The 27,964-nt window shown below is 43.6% G+C and overlaps 1 protein-coding gene across 1 annotated transcript; it reads left to right on the top strand.

The window, feature by feature from the left end:
• The first annotated feature begins 345 nt into the window (after positions 1-345).
• SMARCB1 (SWI/SNF related BAF chromatin remodeling complex subunit B1) lies at positions 346-27,964 on the top strand. Its single transcript, XM_073674651.1, has 9 exons — positions 346-510; positions 2,630-2,750; positions 4,840-4,969; positions 5,771-5,908; positions 7,866-7,993; positions 12,841-13,007; positions 13,391-13,581; positions 25,060-25,191; positions 27,495-27,964. Exons 1-9 carry the CDS (start codon positions 421-423, stop codon positions 27,532-27,534), a joined length of 1,137 nt encoding a protein of 378 aa, XP_073530752.1. The 5' UTR covers positions 346-420; the 3' UTR covers positions 27,535-27,964.

Here is a 27,964-nt window from a genome sequence, read left to right as displayed (position 1 = left end):
ATTGGGAACCAGCCCATACAGCTTTTCTATGCAGCAGTATACACACTACACACATTTAAAGCTATAAAGTTTCACAAATATTTACTAGTTTGGATACAAGAATTTACTAAAAAACAGTAAAGAAAACTAAATTGAGAAATGAACCAGCGTTAGAGCCTCACAACCAGTGCTATGCGCATGCGCGAGCAACTTACCATCGCTACCGAATCAAAATGATGCTGCGTGTGGGAAGCGAGGCCGCTCTACTACGCATGCGCATTGTCAGCTTCTACGCAAACTCTTTTGCCAAATTGTTTTACGTATATTCCGCCTTAAAGTCTATTGCGCATGCCCAATGGCAGATATTTCTACGCATACTCATTGCTAAGTTAATGTACTGCGCATGCTCGGAGAGCCGGGCCCGGCGCAGGAGAAGGCAAGATGATCATGGCGCTGAGTAAAACATTCGGCCAAAAGCCGGTGAAATTTCAGCTGGAAGAAGATGGAGATTTTTACATGATCGGCTCCGAGGTATCAGATTAAAAAGATCGGGTCAGACCCTTAAAACACCACGGAACTAAGCGGCTCAGAGCAGGGGCTCAGACAAAGGAGTAGGGAGGGCAGTGCAGACAATGCGAACATGTGGGGGATTCCAGGGTTACCTGACCTCCCCTGGTGATGGGCGACTGGGGGGCCGGCAGATGCCGGAGTCTGGGGAGGTGAGGGGCTTGCTCCCCAATATGTGTGTGTGTGTGTGTGTGTGTGTGTGTGTGTGTGTGTGAGAGTTAACTCACCAATAATTATATATATATATATATATATATATGGATAAAGGAGGGGTTACCCCAACAAATTATATATTACACACACAGGGTGGTCCAAAAGTAGGTGGACAGAAAGTGTAATAAGGTTATGAAGGGGGAGATTTATCAAACAAAATCCAGTTTCTTTCAAATTATCCGGCCATATTAACAGACATAATTGTATTTACTGGTATAATGAGAACATGCATTTAACATTAGAGCAACAACTAAATGAGCCTGGTGTCAATGTTTGGGGTGGTATTTCAAGTTTTGGTGTTTTAGGACCAATATTTTTTGATGGAACAGTCACAGGAGATAAGTATCTCAAAATTCTAATGAATCAAGTTGTTCCTCAGTTATAGCAACAGCCTAATTCAAATGACCTTTATTTCCAACGAGATGGGGCCCCTCCACATTATTCAAGAGTAGTCCGCGAGTATCTTGATGAAACATTTCCTAAGGCTGTGTGCCCACTATGCGTTTTCCAAGCATTTATGCTGTGGAATTTCCGCAGCGTAAATGCTTGGGAAACCTTCCCCCATGGTCTCCAATGCAATTCCGCACTTTCAATGCCCATGATGCGGATTTTTCTGCAGCGTTTATGCTGCGCTCAAAATTCAGCAGCATGTCCATTAATTTTGCGGAAGCACTGCATTTTCGCCGCCATTGACTTGCATTAGACCGCGCCAATTCCGCAAGACTACATCTGTACTTGCATAATTGGCGCGTTCTAATGTGCGGATGGTACCCGGGTGTGGAGGACAGGAGACTCTCCTCCACACCCAGGTACCATTAAATGCTGTAAAAAAAAAAAAAAAAAAAAGAATAAAATAAAGATTATATTCACCTTCCGACGGCCCCCAGACTCCTTCTCTGTGCTTGCCGACAGATCGCGCAGGACTGAAGGACCAGCGCTGACGTCATAGTCATGTGACGGCAGGTCTTTTCAGTACTGCGATCTGCCAGCAGCCAGCACAGGAGCGCAGCAAGACAGCGCGGGTCATCGGAAGGTAAGTATAGTTTATTTTTTTTATTTTTAACCACTCTCTCGGGTCACACTATATAAATCCATGCTGTTTGCATGGATTTATATAGTGTGACCTAGTTGTCACAAGCACTTTCCAAATGATGCTAATCGCTTGGAAAGTGCTTGTCAACCCGCATGCGGAAATGCCAGTGAATAACGCTTCACTTCCGCATGTCCCTGGCAGGAAAACGCATGTGCAATCCGCATGTACAATCCGCATGCGTTTTTTTTCTGCCAGGGAGATGCAGAAACGCTCAGAAAAAAATCCTGAGCATTTCTGCATCGTGGGCACATAGCCTAATAAATGGATTGGCCGAAGAGGCCCACTTGATTGACCGGCACGTTCACCAGACTTGACCCCAATGGATTTTTTCTTTAGGGGAGTACTGAAGGACAAAGTTTATAGTCGAAAACCAAAAAGTGTCAGTGATTTGAAAAATTACATAAGAGATGCATTTCAAGAAATTAATACCCAAAGAGACTTGTGCAAAAAAAGTTTGTCGAAGCGTAAGAGGCAGACTTCAAAGCTGTGCAAATTGTAATGGAAAATGATATAAATACATATGGATAAAGGGGGGGTTACCTCAGCAATAATTATATTTATATGGATAAAGGGGGGGGGGGGGGTTGCTATTTCTGCAGATATAGAGGGGGTCGTCTCACCAATAATTATATATATTTTATAATATATGGGTTGCCTCCTCATTACTGATATCTTCATGGAAGTGTTGCCTCCCCATTGCTTATATGTGGGGGGAATTATTTTTGTATGGTCACCAGTGATGAATATTTGGGTTTTAATGGTGGTTTTTGGTTCCAGGTGGGGAATTACCTTCGCATGTTTAGGGGTTCACTATACAAGAGGTATCCCTCCCTGTGGAGACGCCTGGCTACAGTGGAAGAAAGGAAGAAGATTGTCGCCTCTTCACATGGGAAGAAATGTAGGTGTTGCTTCCTTGATGTTCTTGCTGTACATAAGTGTGCGCCGTGTGTTTGCTGTCCCAGCGTCAGGCGGGCTGCAGATTGTGCCCAGCGATCTAATTCCGCTCTGTCAGACTTGTCCTCGGTAAACAGTTGGGTCTCTGTGGGATGGTACCAGGGCGCTGATGGGGGGGGTGGGGGGGCCATATTGTTCCCTTGTCCCTACGGATATATCTTCACAGTATGTAATGCAGAAGACCTGATTATACACTGCTCAAAAAAATAAAGGGAACACTCAAATAACACATCCTAGATCTGAATGAATGAAATATTCTCATTGAATACTTTGTTCTGTACAAAGATGAATGTGCTGACAACAAAATCACACAAAAATCATCAATGGAAATCAAATTTATTAACCAATGGAGGCCTGGATTTGGAGTCACCCCCAAAATTAAAGTGGAAAAACATACTACAGGCTGATCCAACTTTGATGTAATGTCCTTAAAACAAGTCAAAATGAGGCTCAGTATTGTGTGTGGCCTCCACGTGCCTGTATGACATCCCTACATCACCTGGGCATGCTCCTGATGAGGTTGCGGATGGTTTCCTGTAGGATCTCCTCCCAGACCTGGACTAAAGCATCCGCCAACTCCTGGACAGTCTGTGGTGCAGCGTGACATTGGTGGATGGAGCGAGACATGATGTCCCAGATGTGCTCAGTCGGATTCAGGTCTGGGGAACGGGCGGGCCAGTCCATAGCTTCAATGCCTTCATCTTGCAGGAACTGCTGACACACTCCAGCCACATGAGGTCTGGCATTGTCCTGCATTAGGAGGAACCCAGGGCCAACTGCACCAGCATATGGTCTCGCAAGGGGTCTGAGGATCTCATCTCGGTACCTAATGGCAGTCAGGCTACCTCTGGCGAGCACATGGAGGGCTGTGCGGCCCTCCAAAGAAATACTACCCCACACCTTTACTGACCCACTGCCAAACCAGTCATGCTGAAGGATGTTGCAGGCAGCAGATCGCTCTCCACGACGTCTCCAGACTCTGTCACGTCTGTTACATGTGCTCAGTGTGAACCTGCTTTCATCTGTGAAGAGCACAGGGCACCAGTGGCGACTTTGCCAATCCTGGTGTTCTGTGGCATTTCTTTGTTTCGTTGTTGTTGTTGTTTATATAGCGCCATTGTTCTGTACATGAGAAGGGTTTACATACCAAATACAGATATCACTTACCGTAAACAAACTATCAATAATAGACTGGTACAGAGGGAAGAGGACCCTGCCCTTGTGGGCTTACATTCTACAGGATGGTGGGGGAAGGAGACTGTAGGTTGGGGGGGGGGGGGTTGCAGCAGCTTCTGTAGTGGTGAGGCGGCAGCGTTGTAATCTATCTTGAAGAGATGGGTTTTCAAGTTCTGTCTGAAGGATCCAAATGTGGTGGATAATCGGATGTGTTGAGGCACAGAATTACAGAGGCTGGGGGATATTCAGGAGAAGTCTTGTAGGCGATTGTGTGAGGAATGAATAAGTGTGGAGGAGAGAAGGAGGTCTTGGGAGGATCGGAGATTGCGTGAGGAAAGATATCGGGAGATTAGTTTGGAGAGACTATATGAGACTGCCAAATAATAGTATGTGATGCACACACTATCAGAATTCCCCTGTGTTCACTCTGTGGAGGGTCTCATGATATGTGATTTGTATATTTGTGGTCTCTCAGCATATCTGAATAGAAGCGAATTAAAAGAACCGCAAGGGTCTCGTTGGCAGGTGACCGCAAATTGCACACATGCAGTCAAATCACGGGAAATACAGGGAAATCGTGACTGTGGGCATCCCATACTGTCACGGCTTCGCAGTCTCATAGATTGATTGCAGACTTTTTCTTTTTCTGAGACCAGATAACCCCTTTAAGGTGTATGGTGCCATTAGTGTCAGTCATCCAGTATTGTAAGCTAAAAAAATGTGTGTCAATGAATTCACAGAAAACAGCAACTAAGTTCCATTCATCGGTGTTAGGGCAGTGAGTGGCATCTGCCGCTTGACATTACCAGTGTTTCCAGTGAGTTTGATGTAACTTGTATTTTTCTGTTTTTCTATAGATCACGGGTACACAACATTAGCTACTAGTGTCACTCTATTGAAAGCTTCAGAAGTTGAAGAGATCCTAGATGGCAACGATGAAAAATACAAAGCTGTCTCTATTAGCACAGAGCCTCCGACTTATCTCAGGTAAGCATGGTTCGTACATTGGTGTATTTAGGAAAGTCTAGTATTACCCCCCAATCTGAATTTAGTCAAGATGACAGTATGGCAAATTTCAGACAAGACTTGGACAAGTATTGGTGAATATTAGGGTTCATGTTGCTTTAGAAACACCTGGACCCCAATATTCTAGGGATCTGAACTTTGGGTCAGCATAGAATTCTGTGCTGTTCTGAAATACCCAGAGTTGCCCAGGTGTGGACCAAAAGTACTGTCATGTCTGGAGCTGGTTGGCATTCAGAGTATATCTTGGTCATGGAGAGGAGAGCTGTCGTGTCCTCTTTTCTCTTGCCACAATTGGTATTTGGATTTCACGTTTGGGCATACATTGTCTGCGTACCTTCAGGCCGGCCCATAAATAAGTGTAGCATTATGGTGTCTTTAGTGCTTGTATCTGGTAGTTTTTGAGCAGTGTTTCATGAACATGGTTTGTTACTTTGTCCTGATGCCAGGGCTGTTTAGGCTCTGTTCACATTCGCATTGTGTCAAATTTGCCAGGAAGAATACCAGTGCTGTTCTCCATACTAAAGCATACCCCCAACGGGCCCCATTGTAATTAAATGGAGTTTGTTGGACACGTTGTACCAGCAGAGACTTGTGACTTCCATTATAAATGAAGTCGTGACCTGGGTTTGATCAGATCCTAAAATGCCTTTATATATTTACCTGAACTTTTATTGTTCGCTATGGATGCCGCATTATTTGCTTTTCTTCTGGCATTCCCATTAATTTTGGATGTTACTAAGGGCTTTTATATTTTTATTGCAGGGAACAAAAAGCAAAAAGAAACAGCCAGTGGGTACCAACACTGCCGAACAGCTCTCACCACTTGGACGCTGTGCCCTGCTCTACTACTATTAATCGAAACCGCTTAGGTCGGGACAAGAAGAGAACCTTCCCGTTGTGGTAAGATGTGTGTTTTGTATCATGTGTATCCATCATCTCATGTAGCATGCACCCGATAGTACAGGTTGCCATAGATGTTAGAAAGGCAATCAGGACTCTCGCTTTAGTGCATTTACATAACTGTAGTTTCACTGCCCTTCATTAACCCCTTTACGACCTTGGATGTATAGGTACATCCAAGCTCGTTTCCCTGCATTTGATTCGGGATCTGGCGCTGAGCCCGCATCTTTCCCTGCACATGACAGCTGATCTTATCAGCTGTCATGTGCCACTAACAGCAGCGGGTAGATCCACAATCCACCCACGGCTGTTAACATGTTAAATGTCGCTGTCAATGTTTGACAGCGGCATTTAACTCGCGCAAACTGGAAGCGTGTCATAAGACATACCCATCGGCGACTCTGTCACGTCATCGCGGGGCGCCGATGGGTTGTCATGACAGCCGGGGGTCTGTAGAAGACCCCCGTGCCTATCATTGTAAATCTCCTATGAACGCCCGCCGGCCTGTGATTTATGCTACACATAGCAGGGCTAAAGATGATCGCAGTTTCAAGTCTCCTAAGGAGACTGTTGAAGTAAAAAAAACATACTTTTTTTTTTTTTTTTTTTTTTTTTAAATATTTAAAAAAAATAAATAAATAAAGTTGAAACCACCCTCCCCTCTCACTCCATTCAAAATATAAAAAATACACATTTGGTATCTCTGTGTTCAGAAATGTCCGATCTATCAAAATAGAAAGTAAATTAATCAGATTGGTAAATTACATAACGAGAGAAAAAATCAAAATGCCAGAACTACATTTTTTGACGCGCCACAGCATTGCAATTAAATGCAATTACAGGCGATCAAAACATTGTATCTATCCCAAAATTGTATCAATAAAAACGTCAGCTCGGCGCCTAAAAAGTAAGCCCTCACCCAGTCCCAGATCCCGAAAAAAAAATTGAGACGCTACAGGTCTCGGAAAATGGTGACTTCTTCTTTTTTTTTTTTTATTACAAATTTTGAAAAAAAAATTCACCACTTAAATAAAAAATAATCTATACATGTTTCCTATCTGCATACTTGTACTGACCTGGAGAATCATACTGTTGGGTCAGTTTTACCATATAGTGAAAGGGGTAAATAAAAAACACAATTGTGAAATTGCACTTTTTTTTCAATTTCACTGCGTTTTGGAAATTTTTTCCTGTTTTCTAGTACACTATATGGTAAAATCAATGGTGTCATTCAAAAGTACAACTTGTCCCGCAAAACACAAACCCTCATACAGCCATATTGACGGAAAAGAAAAAAGTTATGGCTCTGGGAACATTAAGAGCAAAAAACGAAAGTGTGAAAACTGCAAGGTGCTGAAGGAGTTAAAGCACCACTCCATTTTTTTTTTTTACCGCTGGAGAGGTGTTAAAATGCAAGCCTGTGTGTGATACTCGCCTTCCGGTGTTTTCATCTGTGTTTGCCGCTGGTCCGGTCCGTCTCCTGCAGTTTGTGACCTGCCGGCTGCTCCAGTGTTTCATGGAGCGGGCTGGAGGTCAATAATCAGTATTAGTCTATGAGAGCTTCGTTCTAGCCTTGTTGTGGCTCTCATAGACTTGCATTGAGAACTTCTGATGTAGCTTCTGGCTACTCAGAAGCTACTGTCACATGATGGCGCTATGGGACCTGAGCGGCACCAAAAAAACGGTGAAGTCGCCGGTGGGTGAAAATATGATCGGGGGCAGAGGGCTTACGTTTAAAGCACCACTCCAGCGATGAAAAAAAACCAAAATGCTGGAATGGTGCTTTAGTGTAATTCTCTGACACTAAACTCAGAGGTGAAAAATGAGAGCAATGTCTGTGCCACTCAGCAATTACTGTTCCCATTAGTTTTATATTACCGTAAAGTCTTTTTCAGGTGATTGACCATAGTACATAGCGAGACATTTCATGTTTTGTTTTTTCGCTCTCCATTCATAGTTTTGATGACCATGATCCAGCAGTGATTCACGAGAACGCTTCTCAGCCAGAGGTGCTAGTCCCTATCCGCCTGGACATGGAGATCGATGGGCAGAAGTTGCGTGATGCGTTTACATGGAACATGAATGGTACTTTTGGCTTCAAATTGAATTTGTTGTTATTTATGATCAGTGATTTGTAAAGTGCCTTTACTAGTAGCCATGCTGGTAGTCCGCCCAAATGAGAGTCCACACAGTTTTGTCATTTTTCATAAGGTAATTTCACCCCTTACGTGCAATGAATGACCTTAAAAGAAATGTGCGTAATTCTGCACAAATTCATCATCGAGGCACATCAACTATCGGTACTGGTGGTGATGGATTGCAGATACTTATATCAGTCGCTAGAATTATTGGGCTCCTATTAGCGTTACTGGATTTCATGTAGGATTAATACTTTTAGGAAATGGACTGTTTCCATCCCACTTAACCTGTTCATGACTGGGGTATTGTCCATTTGTTTTTTCCTTTTCATTCTTTCCTATTCTTCTTACAAGAGGCATAACTTTATTTTTCCTTCCACATAGCCTTATGAGGGCTTCTTATTTGCGGGATGAGTTGTACATTTGAATGACATTATCCATTCTACCACACAGTGTACTGGGTAATGGGGGAAAAACATTGCAAGTAAGTTGAACTTGAAGAAAAAGTGCAATTCCACAATTTATTTTTTTTTTTTTTATTTACCATGTTCACTATACGGTAAAACTGACCTGACAATATGATTCACTAGGTCAATACAAGTACAAAGATACCAAACATGTATAGTGTTTTTTGTTGGGTTTTTTTTGAGTGGGGAAAAAAATCAGAAATTCATTAAAAAAAAAACAACTTGCTTTTTCCGAGACCAGTAACTTTTTCAATTTTCGGGATCTGGTGCTTTTGAGGGCTTATTTTTTGCGCCCTAAGCTGACGTTTTTACTGGTACCATTTTGGGGTAGATGCAATGTTTTCATCACCTCTTATTGCATTTAATTGCAATGTTGCAGCGGCCAAAAGAACGTAATACTGGCTTTTCAATTTAATTTTTCTCATTACTCCATTTACTGATCAGATTAATTTATTTTGTTATGATAGATCAGTCTTTTACGAACACAGCTATACCAAATGTGTATTTTTTTTTTTAATGAGGCAAAAGTGTGGTGGTTTGAACTTTTTTTTTTTTTTTTTTTTCTTTCATATTTTTAAAAACATTTTTTCACTTTGTACTGTGTTTGTTAGCCCCCTTAAGGGACTTGAAGCTGCGACCATCAGATTCCTTGTGCTATGCACATGTAGATCCTAATTTTAGCTATACTATGAGCGCCAGCTAAATGCTGGCTTTCACAGGGGAATTGTAATAACAGGCACGGGGGTCTTCAGCAGACCCCTGGCTGTCATGGCAACCAATCTGTACCCTGCGATAATGTGATGGGCACGCCAATGGGCGGATGGATTGACACTCCCTGTTGCCGAAACACATTAAATGCCTCTGTCAGAGATTGGCAGGGGAATTTAACAGGTTAACAGCCGAGGGCAGAGCTTCATTCTGCCTGTTGCTGTTAGAGGCAAATGATGGCTGAATGCCTTTGCGAGCCCTCATCAAAGGCCAGGACACAACGTATGATGTAAGTTTCATCATGTCATGAAGGGGTTAAATAGATTCTATCACCAGGTTTTTGCCACCTAATCTGAGAGCAGCATAATTTTAAAGACAAACACTCCAATCCAGAGATGTATCACTTATTGGGCTGCTTGCTGTAATTCTGATAATCTCCTGCTGATACAATTACTGTTTTATCACCAGAAGACTTGTCTCCCCCATACAAAGAATGGAGAGATGTCTGTAATTTTTATCATAGGTACACGTCAACTGTGAGAGAGGAAAAAAAAATACAGAAAACCACATTGTATGATTTTTACATAATTAATATTTTATTGCATAAAATACTTATTTGATGCAATAGAAAAACAGAATTTAACTGTTACTCAGTTAAATCCCCCTGTCAATCACTGAAAGCAAGATTTAACACCAGCCGGAAACGTGCCATTCATCCCGCCCATCAGTACCCCTGTCCCTGACCTCAAGCAGCTTGGATTGTGGCCTCTCCACTCTTCCTCCAGACTCTGGGACCTTGATTTTCAAATGAAAATTTGAACTCTGGGACCTTGTGTCAATGATTGCCTTCTGGACATCTGTCAAGTCAGCAGTCTTCCCCATGATTGTGGAGCCTACTGAAATAGACTAAGGGACCTTTTTAAATGCACCGGAAGCCTTTGCAGGTGTTTTTGTTAATTATTTTAATTTACCGAGATAATGACTTTTGTGTTTTCATTGGCTGTAAGCCATAATCATCAACATTAACAGAAATAAGCGCTTGAAATAGATCACTCTGTTTGTAATGGCTCTATATAATGAGTTTCACTTTTTGTATTGAAAAACTGAAATAAATTAATTTTTTGATGGTATTCTAATTTAGTGAGATGCACCTGTGTATAGCACAAGCGATCAGACGATCGCAGCTGCATGTCCTCTAAGGGGACTATTTAAGTCAGTAAAAGGTGAGTAAAATTAAAGTTTTTAAAAATATGAAGGCAATAAAAACACAAGTTCAAATCACCCCCATTTTTCCCCATTAAAATAAAATATACACATATTTGGTATCACTCTGTTCAGAAATGTCCAATCTATCAAAATGCACTGCTCAAAAAACTAAAGGGAGCACTTAAACACAATGTAACTCCAAGTCAATAACACTTCTATAAAATTAACCTGTCCAGTTATGAAGCTACGCTGATTGTGAATCAATTTCTCCTGCTGTTGTGCAAATGGAACAGACACACGGTAGAAATGATAGACAATTAGCAAGACACCCCCTATAAAGGCGTGGTTCTGCAGGGGGTGACCACAGACCATTTCTCTATTCTCATCCTTCTTTGCTGTTTTTGTCACTTTTACATTTTGTCATTGCTTTCACCCCTAGAGGTACAGTAGCATGAGGCGGTGTCTACAACCCACAGAAGTTGTTCAGGTAGTGCAGCTCATCCAGGATGGCACATCAATGCGAGCTGTGACAAAAAGGGTAGCTGTGTCTGTCAGCACAGTGTCTAGTGCATGGAGTACATACTAGGAGACGTGGAGGGGGCCCTAGAAGGGCAACAACCCAGCAACTAGACCGCTACCTCCTCCTTTGTGCAAGGAGGAACAGTGCCAGAGCCCTGCAAGGCCACTAACATACATGTGTCTGCTAAAAAAATGTCAGAAACAGACTCCATGAGGGTGGTATGGAGGCCCAACATCCACAAGTGGGTGTTGTGCTTACAACCCACCACTGTGCAGGGCGATTGGCATTTGCCAGAGAACACCAAGATTGGCAGATTCGACATTGGCGCCCTGTGCTCCTCATGGATGAGAGCAGGTTCACACTGAGCACATGTGACAGACTTGACAGAGTCTGGTGATGCCGTGGAGAACATTCTGCTGCCTGCAACGTCCTCCAGCATGACCGGTTTGGCAGTGGGTCAGTAATGGTGTGGGGAGGCATTTCTTTGGAGGGCTGCACAGCTCTCCATGTGCTCGCTAGAGGTAGCCTGACTTCCATTAGGTACCAGGATGAGATCCTCAGTCCCATTGTGAGACCATATGCAGATGCAGTGGGCCCTGGGTTTCTTCTGATGCATGATAATGCTATGCCTCATGTGGCTGAAGTGTGTCAGCAGGCACTTCCACTGAAGTTGGATCAGCCTGTAATTTGATTTTCCACTTTAATTTTGAGTATCATTCCAAATCCAGACCTCCATGGTATATTCATTTTGATTTACATTGATCATTTTTATGTTTTATTGTTCTCAACGCATTCCACTATGTAATGAATAAAGAATTGCAACTGGAATATTTCATTCAGTGATATCTAGGATGTGGTATTTTAGTGTTCCCTTTATTTTTTTGAGCAGTGTATAAAATAAAGTAATCTGATCGGTAAACAGCGTAACGGAAAAAAAAATCCAAACCCCAGAATTCCTTTCTTTTGACTGCCGCAACATTGCAATAAAATGCAATAAGAGGCTATTAAAAACACTGTATGTACCCCAAAATAGTATCCATAAAAATATCAGCTCAGGACACAATAAATAAGCCATCTCACAGCCCCATATCCCGATAAATGAAAATGCTACGGGTCTTGGAAAATGGCAACATGAGGGAAATTTTTATTTTTTATTTTTTTCTTACAAACTTCTGAATTTCTCTTCACCACTTAAATAAAACCTATCTGCGTACTCCTACTGACCTGGAGAATCATATTTCTGGTCAGTTTTACCATATAGTGAACATGATAAATAAGAAACCCAAAAAACAATTGTGGAGTTGCACTTTTTTTGCAGTTTCAACGCACTTGGATTTTTTTTCCCACTTTCCAGTGCAGCACATGATAACATGAATGGTGTCATTCAAAAGTACAACTTATCCCGCAAAAAAAGCAAGCCCTCATACGGCCATATTGATAGAAAAATTAAAAAGTTATGGCTCTTGGGATAAGGGGAGGAAAAAAAACTGAAAATCGCAAAGTCATGAAGGGCTTAAAGAAGTTTTTAGGATTCTTAGCACAACTCTGTACTTTTAGTTGTGGATGTGCCTGGTATTGTGGCTCACAGCCGCTCTCGCCTGATCCAGAGAAAGGGAATGAATGGTAATACGGCCACTTGTACAAGCGATTGCGCTATGACTGGGATGTGGAGCTCTGTCCCTCAGCACAACCTCTTTTAGTCAGCTGGTTGCAGTCTTTACATCTCCGTAAATCTGATATTCATAGCCTATACTATGGATAGGCTATCAATATTGTAGTCCTAGTAAAGGACTGTGCAAAGTTAAATCCTTAAATGTTAAGAGATTTTTTTCTGTAATGTTATATTTTGGCTATTTAGGGTTTTTGACACTTTTTTTCCCCTTTCATCTACAGAGAAGTTAATGACCCCAGAAATGTTTGCAGAGATTCTCTGTGACGACCTAGACCTCAACCCTCTTGCCTTTGTCCCAGCTATTGCTTCAGCTATCCGCCAGCAGATCGAGTCTTATCCTACTGACAGCATTCTGGAGGACCAGTCTGATCAGAGAGTCATCATTAAGGTACTGAGAAAGTAGTTGGTCTTTGTAACCTCCTAACAATGGCTTGTGTGCATTTTTCAGCTGACTCCATTGCATGTCATCGCAGTGTGCTGCATGGTTTTCTTTTAGTGTAGTCATATGCCTGCAAGTTGTTTGCCTTTTTTTCAGACAGTTGGATAATCCGTGGACATTTAGTGCAGTTTTCACAGCTGATTTCATACCTGGATGATGTTTTTGCATGACACTTCTGGAATATGAGTATTTTCCTAACCTCAAAAAAGGCTGGCCGTGTGTTTTCCGAATCTGCATAATGTCTCTGTGTTGAGACTATTGCTGTGTTGGTGAATGAAAGCTAGCGGCCTCACTTTGTGGTTTGCGGTTTTTCTCCTTGTGCTCTTCCTCAGCTAAATATCCACGTTGGGAACATTTCCTTGGTTGACCAGTTTGAGTGGGATATGTCCGAAAAAGAGAACTCCCCGGAGAAGTTTGCACTGAAGTTATGTTCCGAGCTCGGTCTGGGTGGCGAGTTCGTTACCACTATTGCATACAGCATCCGTGGGCAGCTCAGCTGGCATCAGAAGACTTATGCATTCAGGTAGGACATGCTTTGGGCACAAATGCAGAAGCGAATTAAAAAAATTAAAGTTTGTTATTAATTCACTTATGTGAAATATGCAAAGAAAGCAACAAATTGTTGTCGTAAACATAATCTTACTTATAGGGGTTACCGTACAAAGATTAACATCTATCTACACTATACGTGAGTAATGTCTGATCACCAGTAATAAAATCCGCACACTTCTGCATGATGCACTTGTAAACTATGCAACATGCTTAGAATTTTTCTTACGGTGAGTGAATAGGGTTAGCAGTGACCCCCATTAACTAACATTGTACTTATGTTTGTTGCATCATTTCGGTAAGGCTATGTGCACATGGTTTTTTGGAGCTGGTCCTTTGCTTTTTTTTTTTTTTTAAAAAAAAAACAAAAAAACTTTGTAAATTGGTTAAAAAAAAAAAGGTTTTGAACTGCTGTTCATATGTGCAATTTTTTAGCATCTTTTTTACTTCAGGATTTGAAAAACTCTTGGTGAGAGGGGAAAAGAAAGTACTTTACACTCTTTGAAGTGGCTCCTGATGGAATCCACTCCAAACTGGACACTTCAATCAGAAAGCTGCAAAAAAAAAAACACTGCAGGAAAAAAACTGTTCTGTAACATGTTAGGAAACAAAAAAAAAAAACTCCCCCAAAAACTTCCCAAAAGAAGGAGCGTTTCCTCAAGTGCTTTGCACTAGGAAACTTATTGTTTTGACCACCTTTTTAAAAAAAAAAAAAAAAAAAAAAAAACCTTGCAAGCAAAATTCTCACCATTCAGATGAAGTTATCTTGTTTTCTTCTTAAAGTGAACCTGTCAGCAGGATTTTTGGATTTTGCTAAGTAAACTACAGGCGTTGTCATGTTGGAGCTGCTGCACTGATTAATATATCTGAGATGAAGAAATCCATCTTGTGGTTCTTGTGTAATCAGTGTTTGCAGTTCTCAGTTAATGATATGCCCGTGCTCCGGGGCGGGACTGTAGGCAGGGTCTTTCCTTGGTGCTCTAGGTCAGATCAGCAAGAAAAAACTTGCCCACAGGCTGGCCCTATCTGTCTCTGGCTGTCTGTATGAGGAACATACTTGTGCTTTGGCGCGGCCTGTGGGCAGGTTGTATCTTGCTGATCTGGCCTAGAGCACTGAGGAAAGACCCTGCCTATAGTCCCACCCGGAGCACAAGCATATCATTAACTCAAAACTGCAAACACTGATTACACAAGAACCACAAGATGGATTTCTTCACCTCAGGTATCATATTAATCAGTGCAGCAGCCCCAATATGACACTGCCTGTAGTTTACTTAGCAAAATCCTGCTGACAGGTTCGCTTTAAAAGATTGTTGTTCTTGGCAGCACATCTTCCTAAACAGGACCTCTGCTGTTGAGAAAAATAGCAGTGTGTGCTCAGTGCGCATTTGAAGAGCGGTCTGCCTGTCTAAACACCATATTAAAGGACCGCTGATCACCAAACAAGTAGCCAAATGATGGCCATTAAGTGTTGCACGTGGTTTAAAGCCAGATTTAGGATTCTGCACTAAAATTCATAAAAGATGCTGTATGTTTCAACAGCAATCTTAAGATAGGCAAAGTCATGAGTGCAGCAGACAAAATCTTTTTGCTGATCATGCAGAATGTTTGTTTTTGCAGTGTCCTTTCAGCACCAGCTGTATGTTTGCAGATAATGCAGGGTTTGTGGTTACCCATGTGTTTTACTGTTTGTTTGCATATTCTGTAGATGGGGAAATAATGTTTTTCATGTCACTGTCATCTAGGAATGTACATGAACATCAGCTTTTTTTCTTTTTTTTCTTTTCCAACTAAACTTCACACCAAATAGTTCTCTCTTGGGTCATTTCCAGAAGAAATTTGTGGTAAAATATAACCTCTGAATGACCGGTTGATTTCCCATTTTTCTACTTTTTGTTTTTTTCTTTCCATTCATCTAAGCGCCATAACTTTTTTCTCTTAAATAGCCATGAGGACTTTTTGAGGGACAAGTTGTAGCTTTGAATTACACCATTGATTTTACCATAATATGCACTGGGAAAAAAATGCATTTCTGCCATAGTTTTTTCTTTATCGCTTCATTGGGGGACACAGGACCATGGGTGTATGCTGCTGTCGCTAGGAGGTTGACACTAGGCAAAAAAAAGAAAATAGCTCCTCCTCCGCAGTATGCACCCGCCTACAGGCACCAAGCTCACCAGTTTAAGCTTAGTGTCTGTAGGAGGTAGACCTGGATCTTCACAGATCCAACCCTGTTGTGTTTTATTAATGCTTGTTATTTATTTTTCAGATACAGCTCTTCAGGGTTAACGGGGAACACTGCGTCCCCTGTTATCGCCATTCTCAAGCGACAGAGCAGTGTGGCATCACCCACTCTCGGACCCGCTGGGCCGGACCTATCCCCTGTCACCTTCAGGTGTCTTAGGGTGATTCCTGGTGACCAGTCCTTGCCTATTCCCCACCCCAGCCCCCTCCTCGGAGCGGCCTGGGAGGGAGACGGTGGTCCCTGTGGGTGACCTTCCCCCAGATTCTGGGGTCGACACCGTCTCCTGCAGTGTCCAGTACCGGTCAGTGCGGGAAGGAGGAAGAGCCAGGATTCCCCCCCCCCCCTATAACTGTGACCATCCTCCAGAAGTGGAGAGGAAGAAGAGGTATCGGGACCTCAAACAAAGGTAAAATCCCTCCCATTCCTGCTGCCTTATAACTGCAGCCCCCAGGCCCAGAACACTGGATATGGACACACAACGCTTACTCACAGCAGCGCTTCCCTGGCCACGTCCCCTCTCCTCGCATCTGCATGGCGTCCCCCGCAACATGGTGTTCCCCACAGCCTCCCCCTCCTCCTTCTCTTTTTTGCGCAGCAATTCTGCCCTTGCTTTCTCCGTCGGGGGGGCGTCTCGGGTGGGGCATTCCTCTTACCGGCGGGTATACGCCCCCCTCCGGCAATCAGGGCCGCCACGCCCACAGTTCTCCCGGGGACCTATCAGCAGCTGGGTTCTTAAGCCCGCTCCCATTCTTTCCACCTATCAGAGCCTCGGCTCCCCTAAGTCACTCAGGATAGCACGCTCTGCTCCTGCCCCACCCCTCTACGCTGTTCTCTGTTCCAGGCTCCGGCGGCACTTCTCTGCCTGCCAGCTTCAGTACCGCACCTCCTACAGCGGCTCCTTTCAGCCTCAGCTCCGGAGTTTCCGACATGGGATACTGGACTGTGGATATTCCAGACCGAGTAGATCCTGCCCCGGCACCGACACACACCTTTCCTGCCCACAGGCTCTCTCCTCTGCAGTATTCCTGGTTAGGCACATATGCCCAAACCCAGGGAGCTTTCTGTCTGTCCCGCTCATACAGTCACACATACTACGCCTGTGCTCTTTGCAGTACTAAGTGGCCCCCAGGTCTGACAACTGCTTTCTGCTCGACCTGCAAGCCTCCCACCATGCTGGCCCTCAGGTCGGTAATCGCCTCGATGGAAGCCGAGTAATATCTATGTTCAGTGGACATTCAGGATGCGTATTTTCACATCCCAATCTGCGCACCACATCAGAAGGTCCTTCGATTTGCCTTCCAGAATGCACATTACCAGTACACTTCTGTCCCCTTCTGGCTTGCCTCTGCGCCGAGGGTTTTCACGAATGTAATGGCAACGGTCATGGCCATTCTACAAGCCAGGGGGATTGTAATTATCCCCTACCTCGACGACCTATTGATCAAGGGTCCCACGTTTAGGGACTGTCTCCACAGTCTCCAGATCACTTTGAACACGCTCTCTGTTAGGCTGGCTGATCAACACAGACAAATCCTCCCTGGTCCCATCTCAACGCGTAACCTTTCTAGGGATGCAGTTCGACACAACCCATGCCCGGGTCCTTCTCCCGAGGGAAAAGATAATCTCTCTCCGTCGGGGGATCCACTTTCTTTCCGACCCAAGTCAACACTCTCTTCGCCTATGCATGAGTGTCTTGGGAAAAATCGTGGCAGCTATGGAAGCAGTGCCGTTTGCCCAGTTCCATACCCGGCCTCTTCAACTGGCCCTTCTGTCGGCATGGGACAAGAACACGTCCTATCTAGATTGACGCATCAGGTTACCTCTTCATGTGAGAATGTCATTAACATGGTGGACTCTCCCCTCTTCCTTCAGACCCGGGAGGTCATTCCTACCGCTACGCTGGCAGGTGGTCATAACCGATGCCAGCCTAATCGGCTGGGGGCCAGTCTTCCTTTACCACACGGTGCAGGGCCGGTGGAGTCCCCACGAAGTCTCCCTACCGATCAATATCTTGGAGATAAGGTCAATTTACCTGGCGTTGCGTTACTGGCAGGATATTCTTGCAGGGTTCGCAGTCCGCGTACAATTGGAAAACGCCACGGCTGTGGCGTACATAAGCCGTCAGGGAGGAATGTTCAGCAAGTCCATCTTGAAAGAGGTGGCAAGAGAGTTAGTTTGGGCCGAGAACACTGTTCCGGCAATCTCAGCAGTCCACATTCCTGGGGTCGACAATTGGGCGGCCGACTTCCTCAGTCGACAGGGCCTTGCCGAGGTGTTCCATCAGATTTGCTTACGATGGGGCACGCCGGACGTCGACCTCATGGCGTCTCAGTTAAACCACAAGGTTCCATCCTTTGTAGCCCGGTCCCGCGATCCCCTTGCAATCGCTCAAGACGTGCTAGTCATATCATGGTCTGAGTTCCAGCTGCCCTCTCTTTTTCCTCCTCTACCATTGATCTCTCGAGTCGTCAAAAGGATCAAGAAAGAAGGAGTACCGGTAATTCTAATAGCCCCGGATTGGCCCAGACGCGTCTGGTACGCAGATCTAGTAAACCTGCTCGTCGACTCCCCTTGGAGACTACCAGACAGTCCGGACCTCCTCTCTCGGGGGCCTATTCTTCATCAGAGTTCTCGTTCTCTGAATTTAATGGCATGGCTGTTGAGGCCGCAGTGTTGAGGAAGGCGGGTTTTGCGGACAATGTCATCCAGACCCTAATTAGTACCAGAAAACCTGGAGAGCCTTTTTTCGTCACTGCAAGAAAGATCTGCTAGCTCCCATGTCCTTTTCGTTACCGGTCATTTTGGCCTTTCTTCAGTCTGGTCTGGAAGCGGGACTCTCTCTAAGCACTCTCAAAGGCCAAGTTTCGGCCTTGTCCATCCTATTCCAACGTAATTTGGCTTTCTGTCCTCAGGTCAAGACGTTTCTACAAGGGGTGGCTCACCTGGCGCTGCCTTATCTCCCCTCAGTGGATCCATGGGAACTTAATATGGTACTAAGTGTCCTCCAACAGCCCCCGTTTGAACCCATTCAGGACATCTCAGCCTCTCTTCTCTCCTGGAAGGTGGCTTTTCTGGTGGCTGTTACTTCTATTGCAGAGCTCGCAGCCCTCTCATGTCGGTCACCCTTTCTGGTCTTCCATCAAGACGAGGCCGGTGCCTTCCTTTTTGCCGAAAGTAGTCTCCTCTTTCCACATCAATGAGGACATTGTTTTGCCTTCCTTCTGCCTGGCCCCAGTGCACCGACAGGAGAAATCACTGCACAAACTTGATCTGGTCAGAGCTTTAAGTGTGTACCTTTCTAGAACTGCTTCCCTTCGGTGTTCGGACTCCCTGTTTGTCATCCCTGAAGGGCGTTGCAAGGGCCTTCCTGCTTCCAAGTCAACCATCGCCCGTTGGATACGCTCGACCACTTTGGAGGCATATCGCGTCTCGGACAAACCTCCCTCCTCCGGGGGTAAGGGCTCACTCCACCCGGGCAGTGAGGGCCTCTTGGGCTGTTCGCCATCAGGCTTCAGCTTCTCAGATCTGTAAGGCCGCAACCTGGTCTTCACTCCACACCTTTTCAAGGTTTTACAGGGTCCACACTTATTCTTCGGCTGATGCCAGTCTTGGACGGAAGGCTCTGCAGGCGGCGGTTGCCCGCAGTCAGACCTAATCTGTGGCTATATTTTATTCTCCCACCCTAGAGACTGCTTTTGGACGTCCCATTGTCCTATGTCCCCCAATGAAGCGATAAAGAAAGAGGGATTTTTGGTACTCACCGTAAAATCTTTCTTGGAGCCTTCATTGGGGGACACGGCACCCACCCTGATTTTGGGCATACGTCCAGTTGGCCCTGTTAGGCATCTAATTTATTTTTCACGGTTGTGCCCCGTTGGGCATTGCATAGTTAATTATTTTATGTTCCTCCTACTGCTTTAGCCACTAACTGGTGAGCTTGGTGCCTGTAGGCAGGTGTGTACTGCGGAGGAGCTATTTTTTTTTTTTTTTTTTTTTTGCCTAGTGTTAACCTCCTAGCGACAACAGCATACACCCATGGTCCTGTGTCCCCCAAAGAAGGCTCCAAGAAAGAGATTTTGCGAACTTTTTTGAGCACCAGGCTGATAATTTTATTGACACCATTTTTGGTTAAATACGACACATGACTAGTGATGAGCGAGTATGTTCTGTTAACCCTTTCGGCGAGTATGCTCGGGCCGAGAACCGAGTAGTTACAGCTGCTCGGTGTTATGTTTGAATCGCTCCCGTGTGCATGATTTGCGACTGTTTGACAGCTTTAGTACATGTGAGGAATGCGAAAGAAACAAACAGTCGCAAATCATGCACACGGGAGCGATTCAAACACATCACCGAGCAGCTGTAACTACTCAGTGCTCGGCCCGAGCATACTCGCCGAAAGGGTTGACAGAACATACTCGCTCATCACTACACATGACCTTTTTGTATTGCATTCTGGGGAGGGAAAAACGACCACTGAAAATTTTCATTTTTGTTTATACTTTGGATGTATGTTTACTTTTAAAATTTTCAAACTGGGAAAAGGGGGTGATTTATATGTTTGTACTTTTACATTATTTGTGTTTTAAAATGTGTATTTTTTTCCACTTTTTTTTATTTTTTGCTTGTTTTCATTGGATGTTTTGAACCTACAGTCATTCAGTTGGCGGTTCTGTATATTGCAATTGACGTTTCCCCTTTGAAGCCCTGCCACAGGCGATCACAGTATTTACTGAAATTGGTTTTCTCCTATGTAACCCTGCCTCATTGGCAAAGCAGCCATTTAAATACTGCTTTCATTGATTGACAGCAGGCGGCATTTAAATGGCTAAGTTGCTGATTTATTTAAATCGTTAAAGGGAACCTGTCAGGTCCTTCATGCCCTCCAGCCCAGCAGCATTCACCTATATATGATTAAACTCCCTGCCTAACCAGCCCTTTGTAACGTAATTCAGTTAAATAAATGCTTTAAAAAAGCAATTAGAATGTCCCCGTTTCCTATGCTAATGAAGGCTTTGACTAGTTGATGGGGCATTAGATGCCCTAAACTAGTCAACCCTCTTTCCATGTTATCACTGCTCATGACTGGAAGCTATCTTCTGAACTTCCGATCATGCGCAGTGCGTCTCTGAAGACTAAAAGTGTACACCCGGCTTCTGAGACTCATTGACGCTGCCAAAATGAGCGGCGCAAGCGCTAGATTTGCATGTGCTGGCAATGAGGCCGGCTCATGCAAATTAAGTTATCACGCCCACATGGGCGTGATAATATAGAACGAGGGCTGACTAGTCTGGGGCAACTAACACCCCATCGACTAGTCAAAACTGTCATTTGTATGTTCTCCCCGTGTTTGCGTGGGTTTCCTCCCACACGCCAAAGACCTACTGATAGGGAATTTAGATTGTGAGCCCCAATGGGGACAGTGCCATAATGTCTGTGAAGCGCTGTGGAATTAATGGAGCTATATAAGTGAGATAAATAAATTAGCATAGACAAGGATATTATAATTATTTTTTTACAGGGAGTTTAAACATATATAGGTGAATGCTGCTGGGTTGGAGGGCATGAAGGACCTGACAGGTTAAGCTAATCTTAAAAAAAGCTATAACAAAAATGAAAGTGTGAAGATGTGTCCCTCTGCTTAAGAACACAATGGGGCTAAAAGTGATACAAATCACAAATGTCACTGGAACTTTTGTAGTCAAACATATGCATTTTTTTTTTTCTATTTTCTAAAAACATATATACAGTGCTGGCCAAAAGTATTGGCACCCCTGCTATTCTGTCAGATAATACTCAGTTTCTTCCTGAAAATGATTTCAATCACAAATTCTTTGGTATTATTATCTTCATTTAATTCGTCTTCAATGAAAAAAACGCAAAAAGAATTGTCCTAAAGCCAAATTGGATATAATTCCACACCAAACCCAAAAAAGGGGGTGAACAAAAGTATTGGCACCCTTTGAAAATTCATGTGATGCTTCTCTAATTCATGTAATTAACAGCACCTGTAACTTACCTGTGGCACCTAACAGGTGTTGGCAATAACTAAATCACACTTGCAGCCAGTTAACATGGATTAAAGTTGACTCAACCTCTGTCCTTTGTCCTTGTGTGTACCACATTGAGCATGGAGAAAAGAAAGAAGACCAAAGAACTGTCTGAGGACTTGAGAAACCAAATTGTGAGGAAGCATGAGCAATCTCAAGGCTACAAGTCCATCTCCAAAGACCTGAATGTTCCTGTGTCTTCCGTGCACAGTGTCATCAAGAAGTTTAAAGCCCATGGCACTGTGGCTAACCTCCCTAGATGTGGACGGAAAAGAAAAATTGACGAGAGATTTCAACGCAAGATTGTGCGGATGGTGGATAAAGAACCTCGACTAACGTTCAAGCTTCCCTGCAGTCCGAGGGTACAACAGTGTCAACCCGTACTATCCGTCGACGTCTGAATGAAAAGGGACTGTATGGTAGGATACCCAGGAAGACCCCAATTCTTACCCCGAGACATAAAAAAGCCAGGCTGGAGTTTGCCAAAACTTACCTGAGAAAGCCTAAAATGTTTTGGAAGAATGCTGTCTGGTCAGATGAGACAAAAGTAGAGCTTTTTGGGAAAAAGCATCAACATAGAGTGTACAGGAAAAAAAAAGAGGCATTTAAAGAAAAGAACACGGTCCCTACAGTCAAACATGGCGGAGGTTCCCTGATGTTTTGTGGTTGCTTTGCTGCCTCTGGCACTGGACTGCTTGACCGTGTGCATGGCATTATGAAATCTGAACTACCAACAAATTTTGCAGCATAATGTAGGGCCCAGTGTGAGAAAGCTGGGTCTCCCTCAGAGGTCATGGGTCTTCCAGCAGAACGATGACCCAAAACACACTTCCAAAAGCACTATAAAATTGTTTTAGAGAAAGCACTGGAGACTTCTAAGGTGGCCAGCAATGAGTCCAGACCTGAATCCCATAAAACACCTGTGGAGAGATCTCAAAATGGCAGTTTGGGGAAGGCACCCTTCAAATATCAGGGACCTGGAGCAGTTTGCCAAAGAAGAATGGTCTACAATTCCAGCAGAGCATTGTAAGACACTCATTGATGGTTACCGGAAGCGGTTGTTCGCAGTTATTTTGGCTAAAGGTTGTGCAAGCAAGTATTAGGCTGAGGGTGCCAATACTTTTGTCCGGCCCTTTTTTTGGAGTTTTGTGTGAAATGATCAATGATTTGATTTTTGCTTCATTCTCTTGTGTTTTTTCCTTGCAAGCAAATTAAATGAAGATAATAATACCAAAGAATTTGTGATTGCAATCATTTTCAGGAAGAAACTGAGTATTATCTGACAGAATTGCAGGGGTGCCAATACTTTTGGCCAGCACTGTATATGGAGACCACGCACCACACAGGGTCGGTGTCATTCAAGACGCTTTTAAATGTGAACCACATACTTTAAAGGAAATCTGTCACCTGTTTTTTACAGTAGGAGGTAAGGCCAGCACCTGTAAACCCTCATATACAGCATTCTAGTATGCTGTATATATGCCCCCAAATCGGCCTGCAAGACGAGAAAAAGACCTTTTATAATACTCACCTAGGGGCGGCTCGGTCCAATGGGCGTCTCTGGTCTTGATCTGGCACCTCATCTGTTTTTGCCATGCTGTCTTCCTTCTTGCTCCATGTGGATCAAGTGTCTTAAGTCATCCAGACAGTATCCAGCATCGCGCTCCTGTGCAGGTATACTTCTCTGCCTTGCTGAGGCCAGAGCAAAGTACTGCAGTGCACAAGCGCAGGAAAAGGCCACAGAGCGCAATGCTGTAACACTGTGTGAATGACGTAGGACACGTCATCCACACGAAGCAGCGCAGGATCGCAAAAAGAGAGGAGGCGCCGGATCAAGTGCAGAGACTCCCATTGGACCCGACCACCCCGTAGGTGAGTATAATAAAAGCTCTTTTTTTTTTTGTCTTGCAGGCTGAATTGGGGGCATATATACCACATATTAGAATGCTGTATATGAGGGCTTACAGGTGCTGGCCTTACCTCTTATGGGAAAAACTGGTGACCAGTTCCCTTTTGAAGGGGTTGTCCTGGTAAAGTAAAACTTTGCCCAGTGGTCTGGATATGTAAAAATAACAAGCTCAGTCAGTGTCACCTACTAGCACCCACCTGGATCCAGCTGCAGAAGTAACTGGAGTAGTGCGTCATCAGATGGTTTATATTTATGATGGCGCGCAGTAGTCCAGCAACAGGTGGACGTCACCACTTTCCATCTTAGTGCAGACCACGGGACGGCCCACACTGGATCCAAGTGGGTGCAGGTAGGTGAGTACGACAGTGTGACTGAGTTTGTGTTTTTGTTTTTTTAACATATGGAGTCTCCTGGGACTTTTTGTCCAGGTGACCCCTTTAAGGTATATTTACACTATTATTTTGCAAGCAAATTATTCTTGAAACGAGAGTGTCCAAATGATCATGTAGTGAGAACAACCTTTCGATCACCCAGTCCTTGTTCCTAGGGTGAGTTGAGTTTCGGACTGGCTTAAAGATCATCGTTCTCAGCAGCACATCGTCCTGTGTAAATATGTGCTGCTGAGCACAATGACAATCTGTGTACACAGAATGCTCTATTGCTGATTGTTCTGTGTGCATTGTCAAGTGTGCTCTGCCAGTGTAAACAGACTATTAAACAACCACTGGTGGCAAACATGGCCGATCAGCGGTCATTTAACACCACGGATTGACTGGTGTAAACCCGGCCTTAACTTGAAGTAATTTCCTTATTTTTCATTATATTATGCACTGTAAATGACATTCAGCCATAAAGCATTGTTTTTGTGTAAATCAGTAGGAGGGAAATAATGTTACACCCGACTTCCTAGGTAGCCGTGGTGATCATTATGTGAAGTTTGGTCTGATTCTTGTAACTGCGGATAAACCTGCATACAGTAATGTGCTTACAGCCTTAAAGCGCTCAGATGCTCTGTTTTTGTAAATCAGAATAGTTATATTTATTCCTTTCTTTAAAAAAAAAAAAAAAAAAAAAAAAATGGTTATGTTTCTATAGAACACAAGACGTAAGATTGTTCTGTCACTGATTGTAATTACATATAATTAATGGGTCTCTAATTGCAGGCTTTAGTTATGTACATCACACAGTAGTGTTATGGCGTCTGCTGTCTCTTCCCATTTGTCTCCTCACATTTTAACATCCTTATTTCAGTGAAAACCCCTTGCCAACAGTGGAGATCGCAATCCGAAATACAGGTGATGCAGACCAATGGTGTCCTCTTCTGGAGACCCTTACAGACGCAGAAATGGAAAAGAAGATCCGTGACCAGGACAGGAACACCAGGTGCCACCGTCGTTTCATACGCTTTTCCTTCCGGGCTTCTCGCCGGGGTAGAATATAGACAACAATGTGGCACTTCCTCGGAACGTCCACGAGGAAGACTTTTCAGCTTTTGCGCACCAGCCTATGAAGTGATGTGTGTCTATCCGTGTCTGTGCTGTCGTGCTTCAGCCAGTGGAGCTGCTCTTTTAATCATTATCGCACTTTGCAAGTGACGTGTTGGTATTTCATATGACTATAGCTGGTGGGATTGGACATTTCTCCCAGTGCTCGCCATTACCTTAGTAGCACCATCTGTGCCCAATTCCCCTTAGAAAAGTGATTCTGTTTAACCCCTAAATATGGTACTCGGCCCTGAGGCTTAATGCACTTAGGATTGATTTCCAGCTTCAAGCATCTTTGTCTCACATTGAGATAATCAATCGCCCACTTGCCTCCATAACTTTTTTTTTTTTTTTTTTCCCCCCTTCTTTAGCAGAACCTACAATATATGGGATATTACTGGTTCCTCTAGCAAGAACACATCTATGAGTGCCCACAACAGAATCCTTCATGTTCTTTCGTATCTCGTATCTGTTGATCAGGCTTTAGTATTCTTTAGCATCGATGGATTATACTTAAAACTGGTGCCAAAAATCTGCTTGTGAAATGTTGTTATAGATATAGCTTTGCTGCTTGAAATGCTTAACCATAATCCTTTAACTTCTGCCGGTCCCTGTAGCGTATACGTCTACTGGTGCATGCTGGGTTACTGGAACATGAATCGCCACTGGTTATATTATGGTGGTGCCTTTATGAAGTACTTATGTGCAGTATTAAGACTTGTATTTTTACTTTCCGTGTATTGTAGTGTAGTGACAGTATTAATATTTGTTTTGTTTTTTTTTCTGGAAGGTGAGGTGCTATGTTTCAGATTAAATGGCTCACGCTGGTTGGAGAGCCTCTTTGGGCATAAGTTGGAATCTATTACGGTACATGTGGATGGACGGATTTCTCTGAGGTTTAGAGTCCCCTGATTTTGCGTGTTGAGGTCGATCATGATTAGAGAGCTGTGATTGAGGGAATTCATAGCAGATATCTGTATAAAGTTACAGATTGCAGTACCCTTCTTGTAGTCAATTGGCTTATGGACAGTAATGTCTGTGGTATAACCTGGAATTACATGATTAACCCACTTGCTGGTTTTATCACCCCCTAGCTTTTTAGTTTTTACTAATTCAGGACAACCGGATTTTAATATAGTCTCCCACCCCGGTGCTTGTAGGAACAAGACTTTTGGTTCCGTATCAGTGTTTTTGTGCAATACATTCTTATATAAACTAGAACACGTGCCTTTTATAGAGAGTGTATCTGCTTCTGATTGATTGTTACCATAATTGTGGCTGTAAAGTCTGTTGGGTAGGACCAGCTGTATGGAAATATATGATAGAAAAGCCTGTGAATGTACTAACATTTAATGTACTAACACTTCAGTCGCTACGTTAATGCCTTACCTGCCCTGGGCAAAGAGAGCTTTCAGTTTGGTACTTTATCTAGTAAAAATTATTTCCAGAACTATGAGAAATGAATTTTAGGGGCTGCTTTGCCCCCTATTGTTATATACAGGTGATTGCATCCATGTGAAAATGTTCTTTTTTTTTATTATTACATTTTTCTTTAATTTTAGCTATCAGCACTTATTGTGATTTGCCATAGCGGTAAAATACACAACCATATCAGAGTCAATGGGACTGACTCCGCTTTGCCAAAAGCTGACATTTATATAAATATTAAATCAGTTCTATCGACAGCTTATTTTCTGACCTCAGTATATACAATCAGCAGATTATAATTTTTCACATAGTTTGTCCAGAATTGGCCTGAGAGCTTACAGACATGTAATTCCCCATCAACTTGATCTAAACCAGAATGACCTTACGAGTTTGGAACATTTGGCCACAGGCATGTAGACGTGTATACAACGGGCTCTGCAGTTGGCGTTTCACGTTTTGAAGTGGTGCCATCGTATTCTCTTATGCACAGCTCTTTCTGCGTTTTTTTTTTATATATATATCCCGACTCTGGCAACAAAGCTCTTTAGGAGATTAAGGATCATTTCAGGATGCAGGATTTGGTTTTAGGTTTATTTGATAGCGAGTATCTGGAAGGGTATTAGACGTATTTGAACTCTGGATGTTTTTCAAGTGGCCAGTGTGAAACTAAAATCCCCCTTTTTAACATAACCTGATCCTCTGCCTTAGTGTTAAGAATACACCTACAACCTCCTTAACATTTACCTTGCCCCTCTTCTCTTTTCCTCCCTATAGGCGTATGAGACGTCTTGCCAACACTGCACCAGCCTGGTAAACAGTCCCCTCCCGACGAAACTCGCGGTTCACATCCTGGAGATGGAACCTCGTCCCATAAATAAATAAAAACATTAAAAAAAAGAGAAAAAATGTAAAAAAATAAAAAAATTAAGACTAAAGAGCTGTGGAGGAGGGAGGGTCACCTTAGCACCTCTTGAGCCCAAATCAGAAGGTGCAGGGAACCCACACATTCCACTTTGAAAGCAGCTGGGTGCTGCCTAGTTTGACTCCCTCAGCCTTTCCTTCCATGTACAGAGTGTGAAGCTTTAGTGCTACCTGACTACCGGAAGACCTGAGACAGATGTCCCAAGCCCTCCTTTTACCTGTGTACGTAATATGTAAAGCTATTTTGTGTTCTATTTTTAACTTGTATGGGTGCGTCACGCACTTGTAGAGAACTTTTTAAATAAACATAATGCTGAATATTT

The sequence above is a fragment of the Phyllobates terribilis genome, unplaced genomic scaffold, assembly GCF_046119375.1.
Source record: "Phyllobates terribilis strain yellow unplaced genomic scaffold, ASM4611937v1 Scaffold_1__5_contigs__length_1240528914, whole genome shotgun sequence".
Lineage (NCBI taxonomy): Eukaryota > Metazoa > Chordata > Amphibia > Anura > Dendrobatidae > Phyllobates > Phyllobates terribilis.
This window is presented reverse-complemented; position numbering and strand designations above follow the sequence as displayed.

Excerpts from the sequence above, each read along its gene's own strand:
- SMARCB1 (XM_073674651.1), top strand. The coding sequence starts at position 421 with ATGATCATGGCGCTGAGTAAAACATTCGGCCAAAAGCCGGTGAAATTT. Across the intron at positions 511-2,629 it reads TTTACATGATCGGCTCCGAG|GTGGGGAATTACCTTCGCAT; the intron begins GTATCAGATTAA and ends TTTTGGTTCCAG. Across the intron at positions 13,582-25,059 it reads CAGAAGACTTATGCATTCAG|TGAAAACCCCTTGCCAACAG; the intron begins GTAGGACATGCT and ends TCCTTATTTCAG.